The sequence below is a fragment of the Saprolegnia parasitica genome (genome assembly GCF_000151545.1).
Source record: "Saprolegnia parasitica CBS 223.65 unplaced genomic scaffold supercont2.32, whole genome shotgun sequence".
NCBI lineage: Eukaryota > Oomycota > Saprolegniomycetes > Saprolegniales > Saprolegniaceae > Saprolegnia > Saprolegnia parasitica.
Window position 1 is genome coordinate 29,443 of NW_012156426.1, and position 7,798 is coordinate 37,240.

The 7,798-nt window shown below is 59.0% G+C and overlaps 4 protein-coding genes across 4 annotated transcripts in view; all 4 read left to right on the forward strand.

Moving 5' to 3' along the window:
• The window catches only part of SPRG_20422 (hypothetical protein), a gene marked incomplete at both ends in the record, with an annotated part of 1,398 nt that extends 1,026 nt beyond the window's left edge, over window positions 1-372 (forward strand). Inside the window, one exon of the mRNA XM_012347015.1 lies at window positions 46-372. Coding sequence (XP_012202405.1) covers window positions 46-372 — 327 coding nt within the window. The remainder of the gene's footprint in view (window positions 1-45) is intronic.
• An 892-nt stretch (window positions 373-1,264) lies between these two features.
• SPRG_07596 (Ras-like protein Rac1) lies at window positions 1,265-1,916 on the forward strand. Its single transcript, XM_012346882.1, has one exon. It carries the CDS (start codon window positions 1,282-1,284, stop codon window positions 1,867-1,869), a length of 588 nt encoding a protein of 195 aa, XP_012202272.1. The 5' UTR covers window positions 1,265-1,281; the 3' UTR covers window positions 1,870-1,916.
• A 412-nt stretch (window positions 1,917-2,328) lies between these two features.
• On the forward strand, window positions 2,329-5,645 carry SPRG_07597 (calcium-translocating P-type ATPase). The gene is made up of 3 exons (XM_012346883.1): window positions 2,329-3,754; window positions 3,801-3,968; window positions 4,015-5,645. Exons 1-3 carry the CDS (start codon window positions 2,341-2,343, stop codon window positions 5,559-5,561), a joined length of 3,129 nt encoding a protein of 1,042 aa, XP_012202273.1. The 5' UTR covers window positions 2,329-2,340; the 3' UTR covers window positions 5,562-5,645.
• Window positions 5,646-5,854: 209 nt separating this feature from the next.
• The window catches only part of SPRG_20423 (hypothetical protein), a gene marked incomplete at both ends in the record, with an annotated part of 2,142 nt that continues 198 nt past the window's right edge, over window positions 5,855-7,798 (forward strand). Inside the window, 11 exons of the mRNA XM_012347016.1 lie at window positions 5,855-5,945; window positions 5,996-6,066; window positions 6,116-6,196; window positions 6,242-6,316; window positions 6,366-6,624; window positions 6,673-6,826; window positions 6,880-7,069; window positions 7,121-7,270; window positions 7,318-7,432; window positions 7,480-7,610; window positions 7,663-7,788. Of these exons, the coding sequence (XP_012202406.1) occupies window positions 5,855-5,945; window positions 5,996-6,066; window positions 6,116-6,196; window positions 6,242-6,316; window positions 6,366-6,624; window positions 6,673-6,826; window positions 6,880-7,069; window positions 7,121-7,270; window positions 7,318-7,432; window positions 7,480-7,610; window positions 7,663-7,788 (1,443 nt within the window). The remainder of the gene's footprint in view (window positions 5,946-5,995; window positions 6,067-6,115; window positions 6,197-6,241; window positions 6,317-6,365; window positions 6,625-6,672; window positions 6,827-6,879; window positions 7,070-7,120; window positions 7,271-7,317; window positions 7,433-7,479; window positions 7,611-7,662; window positions 7,789-7,798) is intronic.

Below are 7,798 nucleotides of genomic sequence, written 5' to 3' on the forward strand. Positions count from 1 at the left end.
GCCAACTTTGGCCCCAACATGTCGACGTTCGTGATGCCGACGGAGATGTACCCGACGGCCATCCGCAGCTCGTGCCACGGCTTCTCGGCGGCCATGGGCAAGGCCGGCGCGTCCATCGGCTCGTACGGCTTCTCGCTCTGGGTCGACAACCCGAGCTTTGGCTACGTCGGCACGTGGTTTACGTTTGCCGGCATCTCGGTGCTCACGATCGTCCTCACGGTCTTTTGCATGTTTGACAACAACGACGAGGCGAGCGTCATGGACAACGACTTCAAGGCCAAGCTCGCAATGGAAGACGACGACGTGCGCAAGTCGTTTGTGAGCCAGATGGAAGAGCCGATCAACGCTGACGCCATCGGCACCAAGGCGTAGACAACTTGTGCATTTTATAAATGTTGTACATTTTTGGTGCGTTCTCATTTGCCGACCTTGCGGTGGTATCCGGATGTGGTCAGATGCACACCGTCTCGTTCAAAATTTATGGACAGCCAAGTCTTTGCGGGGTTCGAGTGCAGGAACGACCAAGCACGCTGTGACTCGGCGAGTGGGGTCCACCACTTCTCTCCGTATTCCAAAGACATAAAAAGCCTTGGTCGTAACTCGTCGCTTCCTCCAACGACCACGCGCTCGTACCACTGGTACTGTAGCGCTGACTCGACACAACTACGTTGGAAAAGCCTTTACAGTTAACTTGTTGGTGCTCCTTTGTGATGCAAAAGTTAAGTTAGGACACAGTTGATGGACTGACAGGTGCCGTCGATTTCTTGTATCCACAGTGTCGGAAAAAAAAGTTCAGAAATGCTGTCTTTGCACACAGTCGCCAGCGTTGGTGCCAGGTGCGAGTCTGTTGCTAGCAGGTTCGACGTTGCACACTGTACTCTTCCTGCATTAAGGGGATCTCGCACGAACGTTCGGCGCTCTCCAAGTTCTACTAGTACTAGTGGTAGCGGGCGTTGCGGCGGCTATAAATATGGGCCCGTATCCGGCACGGCCCAATATATATTCGCGTGGGCCTGCAATATTCCATCACGCAAATCGACGATACCGAATTACTGGCGAGAGGGCGCAGTCGATTCCTCTATCGCGTCACGACGCCTCTCGAGCTACTCTTGGAGCGCGAGTTGCGGGTTGTTGAAGCGCATTGCAATGGCCACCGTGCGTCGGGTGGGCGTCCGGATACAAGCGCACGGTTCAATATTACAATATGAATATTTAAAAAAAGCGTATTTTTAGCGATCTTGCCGTTTGCGGGCAGTTTGCATTTCCACGGACGAGACGAAGATGAACATGCAGAACATGAAGTGCGTGGTCGTCGGCGACGGCGCCGTCGGCAAGACGTGCGTGCTCATCTCGTACACGACCAACGCGTTCCCGGGCGAGTACATCCCGACGGTCTTCGACAACTACAGCGCCAACGTCATGGTCGACGCCAAGCCCGTGAACCTCGGGCTCTGGGACACGGCCGGCCAAGAAGACTACGACCGCCTGCGGCCGCTGAGCTACCCGCAGACCGACGTGTTTCTGATCTGCTTTAGCGTCGTGAGCCCGGCCTCGTTCGAGAACGTCAAGGCGAAATGGTACCCGGAGATCCAGCACCACGCGCCTGGCGTGCCGTTCATTCTCGTTGGCACCAAGCTCGACTTGCGCGAAGACGAAGACACGGTCGAGCGCCTGAAGGAGAAGCGGTCGGCGCCCGTCACACACGAGATGGGCGAGGCGCTCAAGAACGAGCTCGGCGCGTTCAAGTACCTCGAGTGCTCGGCGCTGACGCAGAAGGGCCTCAAGCAGGTGTTTGACGAGAGCATCCGCTGCGTCCTCCAGCACCAGAAGAACCCAAAGAAGAAGCGCAGCCACTGCACGATCCTATAGACACACTTAATGCCTTATCTATATACACTACGTCGCTTATGTACTACTATGCCTACGCCAAGGCTGCATGCACCGCCCCATGGATCGCTGGGTACATGATATACCGGTAGTGTCGACGACGATGGATCGCGCGTCCGGCCAGGATGGCTCTAAGATCGTCGACTAAGATGCCTCTGGATTGGTGGCATCGCCATATTGGTGGTCCATTGATCAAGATGGCGCCGCCGTATTGCACGAAGATGGAGGTTACGCGGTGTATTTTAGAGGCGCCGTGTGCTTCTATTTAAAGCCGACGGACGGTTTCTGTCGGTAACATGTGCCGGTTGCTGGAATTCGTTGACTTGGGGTTTGTGAGTGAATACTTTAATCAAGTCTAACCCGACCAGTTGCTATAAATAGATCGTCTCTTGAAGTTTGTATGGAGCGGTGGTTGCCTGAATCGACGACGGTTCATTCGCGGCTTTTCCCGGTATGATTCACACCACGGGCGGTGGTGGCTTCGCCACGACGACGCAGGACCTCGTCAAGCTCATTGAGACGCCCAAGGAGCACTTTGGCGAGCACCTCGCGACGCTCGGGGGTATCGAAGGCATCGCAGCCACGCTCAAGTCGTCCTTGGTCGCGGGCCTCGACAGCAACAATGCGCAAGACCTGCAGGCGCGCGAGGACGTGTTTGGCCGCAACTACATTGAGCCCGAGAAGCCCGCGACGATTCTTGAGCTCATGTGGGAAGCCTTTCACGACTCTACGATCATCGTACTGACCATCTCGGGCACGGTCTCGACCATCCTGGGATTTACGGTGCCACACGAAGGCGGCACCGGGTCTGACTGGGTTGAAGGAGCTTCGATCCTTGGCGCTGTCTTGCTCGTCATCACCGTCTCGGCTGTCAACGACTACCAGAAGGAGAAGCAATTCGCGGCCCTCAACGCCATCAAGGAGGACGAGAAGATCAAGGTCATTCGCAACGGCGTGCCCGCCGAGGTCTCCAAGTTCAAGCTTGTCGTCGGCGACATTTTGCGCGTCGACCTCGGCGATATTTTGCCCGCGGACGGCCTCGTTTTTGACGAGAGCGACCTCAAGATCGACGAGTCGGCCATGACGGGTGAAACCGATCTCATGAAGAAGACTCGCACGGGGATGGCGGCCATGTTCAGTGGCACGCGCGTCATGGAAGGCGTCGGGAAGATGCTCGTCACGTGCGTCGGCGCCCACAGCCAGAGCGGTATCATCTCGACGCTTGTCGCGGGCAAGGGCGAGGGCGGCAAGAAGGACAAGGCTGCCGAGGCCAAGAAGAATGGACCGCGCGATGACAACTGCAAGGTCGCGCCCGCCAAGCCAAAGAGCGACGACGACGAAGTGTACGAGACGGAAGAAGAGAGTCCGCTCCAGGGCAAGCTCAACAGCCTCACGGTGGCCATCGGCAAGGCGGGTACGACCATGGCCATCGTCGTCTTTCTGGCCATGGCCGTCCGCTTCTCGATCGAGACGTTTGTCCACGAAGAGAACGCGTGGGACAACAAGTACTACTCGACGTACCTCGGTTTCTTTATCACGGCGATTACGGTGCTCGTCGTCTCGATTCCCGAGGGCCTCCCGCTGGCTGTCACGATCTCGCTCGCCTTCTCGGTCAAGAAGATGCTCAAGGACAACAACCTCGTCCGACACTTGGACGCGTGCGAGACCATGGGCTCGGCGACAACCATTTGCTCGGACAAGACGGGCACGTTGACCACCAACCGCATGACGGTCATGCAGTGCTGGCTTGGCGGGCGCGAGTACTCGGCCGCGACGCAGCTCCTCGGCGAGATCTCGGATTCGATGAAGGAAGCGCTTAGCCACAGCATTTGCCTCAACTCGACCGCCGAGATCCTCCCGCCCAAAGGTGCATTCTCTCACGAGACAAAGCCAGAAGCTCATCTCTCGTCTAGTGGCGGGGCAGCCGTTTGAGCACACGGGCAACAAGACCGAGTGCGCGCTTCTTACGTTCTGCAAGGAGCTTGGCATCGAGTACAGCAACGTCCGGAAGGAGCATCCCATCCAACACATGCTCACGTTCAGCAGTAAGAAGAAACGCATGAGTGTCGTCGCCAAGCGAGGTACGCCGTAGCCGTGGTCTTCCATCCGATGATAGACTTCGGTTAGGTGTCAACGCGCGCGTGTTCTGCAAGGGCGCGACCGAAGTCGTCTTGGGCCTGTGCAGCAAGATGAAGCGGCTCGATGGCAGCGTTGCCGAGCTCTCGGCCACCGACAAGGAAGAGATTGGCGAGAAGATCATCGACAAGTTTGCGGGCCAGGGCTATCGAACCCTCTGCCTTGCAATCCGCGACCTCGACATCTCTTGCGACCAAGTCAAGGAGTGGTCGGACGACGACATTGAGACGGACCTTACGTGCATCGCGATCGTCGGCATTGAAGACCCGGTGCGGTCCGAGGTGCCGGAGGCGATCCGACTCTGCCACCGCGCCGGCATCGTTGTGCGCATGGTCACCGGCGACAACATCATCACGGCGCGCTCGATCGCCAACAAGTGCGGGATCCTCAAGGCCGGCGACAACGCGCTCACGATGGAGGGCTCCGAGTTTCGTAAGCGCGTCCTCGACAGCAACGGCAAGATCATCCAGTCCGAGTTTGACAAGATCTGGCCGCACCTGCGCGTCCTCGCGCGCAGCTCACCCAAGGACAAGTACACGCTCGTGACAGGCCTCAAGCAAACCAAGCTCATGCCGTACGGGCCGCAGGTCATCGCCGTCACGGGCGATGGCACCAACGACGCGCCGGCGCTCAAGAAGGCCAACGTGGGCTTCGCCATGGGCATTTGCGGCACGGCGGTAGCGAAAGATGCATGCGACATCATCTTGATGGACGACAACTTTACCTCGATTGTCAACGCGGTCAAGTGGGGCCGCAACGTGTACGACTCGATCGCCAAGTTTCTCCAGTTCCAACTGACTGTTAACTTTGTCGCTGTGATGCTTGCCGTGCTGGGTGCGCTGATCCTCGAAGAGTCGCCACTCAGCGCGATTCAGCTGCTCTGGGTCAACTTGATTATGGACACGTTTGCGTCGCTGGCACTCGCGACCGAACCACCGACGGCAGCGCTCCTCGAACGCCGGCCGTACTCGCGCACGAAGCCACTGCTCAGTCGCTTGATGGTCAAGCACATTGTGTGCCAGGGCCTCTTCCAGCTCATCGTGTTGCTCATCATGCTTTTCGAAGGTGAAGTCATCTTCGACATTCCATCGGGGCGTCGGGGGGAGGTCCAGAGTGCGGACAAGCGCTCGATTCACTTTACGATGCTCTTCAACACGTTCGTCTTCATGCAGCTCTTCAACGAGCTCAACTGCCGCAAGATCAACGACGAAATCAACATCTTTGTCGGACTCCTCGACAACGGTCTCTTCTGCGGCATCTCGGTCATCCAAGTGGTCTTCCAAGTGATCATCGTGCAGTTTGGCGGCGTGCCCTTCAAGTGCCTCCCGCTGAGCGCGGCGCAGTGGGGCTACTGCATTCTCATCGGATCGTTCTCGCTTCCGCTCGGCCTTCTCTTCCGCATGCTCCGCCTCCCTCGCTGGATGTCCTTTGTCCTCTTTGACGACGAAGGCGTCTCGGACGCTGAAATGAGCCAGTGGGTCCGCGGTCTCAAGCGCGTCCGGCAGCAAATGGAGACCTCGCTCTTCAAGAAGGAGTGAAGAGACGCCTAATCGCTTTATATATCGATTACATGGACACCTAAACGACCCATCAATGTATATACTAGTATATGAATGTGCACCTAATATTGTCCAACACGCCAACGACAGATGCCGACTTCAACTTCCTATGCGCGGCATGTGCCGATTTTAACTCGGCATTCGGCGTGTGCCAGTTTTATTTTACGTATTGGAGTCGGCATGTGCCGATTATACGTGTGACGTGGCGCACCTCTGACAATGCATATATTGAATATCGGGTTTCAGCGAGAAACTTCATTTTGACCGATTTGATGGCGACGACCAGCGCGGACCTCCTCGCCGAGCTGCAAGGCCACTTGGAGCGCGACGCGTACCAGAAGGCCATCGACGTCTGCAACAAGAGTACGACTGCATGCTTCTCTGGCCATGACGCCTCATGCGCTGCTGCGTAGTCGTGGCGGCGACGCCCAACGAGGCGGCGGCGTACAAGGCCAAGACGATTGCGCTCATCCGCTTGAACAAGGTGCGGCCGCCGCCGCTGCGAAGCCGTGCTCATGCTCTCTACCGTGTAGCTGGACAAGGCGCTCGAGGTGGCGCAGCGCTTCGACTACCTCAAGATGGAAGCGGCCTACTGCCACTACAAGCTCAAGCGCGTACGTCGGCATCATCTACAGCGCGTGTCTGACACGTGGGCGTAGGAGACCAAGGCGCTCGAGATCCTTGCGACGCTGCCCGAGAAGACGCCGGCGGCCTTGCACTTGCAAGCGCAGGCGGTACGACAGCGATCTGCCTTTGCCGACAAAAGTTCGATCGACTGCGTAGCACTACCGCCTCAACCAGTTTGACGCGGTCATCTCGATCTACGAGGCGCTGCTCGCGCAAGCGTCGCCGTCCGACGACACGGTCGAGCTCAAGACCAACTTGATCGCGGCCTACACGGCGGCCGGTCGCGGCGCCGAGCTTGCAGGTCGCCACAACTTGACGACCGACGACAGCTACGAGATTGCGTTCAACAAGTCGTTCGTGGCGCTGCAGAGCGGCGACGTGTCGACAGCGGCTGCCCACGTCGCCGACGCCGACCGTACGCGCTTCGACCACCTTGCGGCGTCTCATCCTCGCTGCCTCGTAGGTCTGTGCCGATCGACGCTCGCCAACGACGGGTACTCGCCGGCCGAGATTGAGCAGGAGGCGCTCGTCATCGCCGTCCAGCGTGCCTACGTGCTCCAGCTCCAGGGGCGCGACGACGACGCGCTCGCCGGCTACACCCACGTGGTCCAGGCCAAGTACGTGGCTGTTTCCATCTCTGCATATCATCTCACTCAATGGGCATATCTAGGCCGTCGGACGCGAGTCTTGTCGCTGTCGCCAGCAACAACATGGCGACGCTGCAAAAGCACCACGACCTCTTCGACTCGATCAAGCGGCTCAAGGCCATCTCGAGCGAGACGCTCTCGGCCAAGTGCTCGCCCGCGCAGCACGAAGCGATCCTCGCCAACCTCGCGCTGCTCTGGTCCTGGATGAAGAAGGTACCTATCGACGCATCTCTCTACGTTCTGATATCGACGATCTGCTGCTAGCCGGACGAGACGCGCGATGTGCTTGCCGCGCTCAAGACGGCGTTCCCGGCCACGGCCCTCGCCGCGCCCATCCAGCTCCACGCGGTGCTTGGCTCGAGCGACGCGGCGCCGTCGGCCGATGCGCTCGCCCGCGCCCGTGCGACGTTCGAGGTACCGCATCTGGAAGACCCGCGTCGATCTCATAGGTCTTATCGTAGGCCGACGCGACGATCAACGGCCGGCTCTGCCTCGCACACGTGCTCGTTCTCCAGAAGGAGTTTGGTGCCGCCGCCGACACGCTGCGCTCGATCACCGAGGTCGCCCACAGCGCCGGTAGACACACACGAGTCGCAACTTCAGGTGGTGACGCGGTCGCGTAGGCACGGTGGCGACGCTCGTCGCGCTCTACGACCGTGCAAGCAACGCTGGCGCGAGTCAGAGCGTGCTCCAGGACGCGCTCGCGTTCCACGCAGCCCGCGATGCCACGTCAGTGGAAGCGCGTGCGATCGAGGTTGGTCGTTGATAGATTGATAGTTTGTTGCATCGACCCTCTCGAATTGTAGGAAGGCGACGGCGAGTACCAGCTGGCCCAGGGCAACCACGCGGCAGCGGCCGCGCGCTTCGAGAGCCTCCTCTCGACCGGCGCCCTCACGCCCGAGATGCGTCTCCGCTGCCTGGCCAAGCTCGTCGTTGCCTTGT

What these genes read in the sequence shown, in the direction of transcription:
- SPRG_07597 (XM_012346883.1), top strand. Translation starts at nt 2,341, where the DNA reads ATGATTCACACCACGGGCGGTGGTGGCTTCGCCACGACGACGCAGGAC. An exon ending in CGAGATCCTCCCGCCCAAAG is followed by an intron (nt 3,755 to 3,800) that starts GTGCATTCTCTC and finishes TCTCTCGTCTAG; the next exon opens with TGGCGGGGCAGCCGTTTGAG. An exon ending in GAGTGTCGTCGCCAAGCGAG is followed by an intron (nt 3,969 to 4,014) that starts GTACGCCGTAGC and finishes GACTTCGGTTAG; the next exon opens with GTGTCAACGCGCGCGTGTTC.
- SPRG_07596 (XM_012346882.1), top strand. Translation starts at nt 1,282, where the DNA reads ATGAACATGCAGAACATGAAGTGCGTGGTCGTCGGCGACGGCGCCGTC.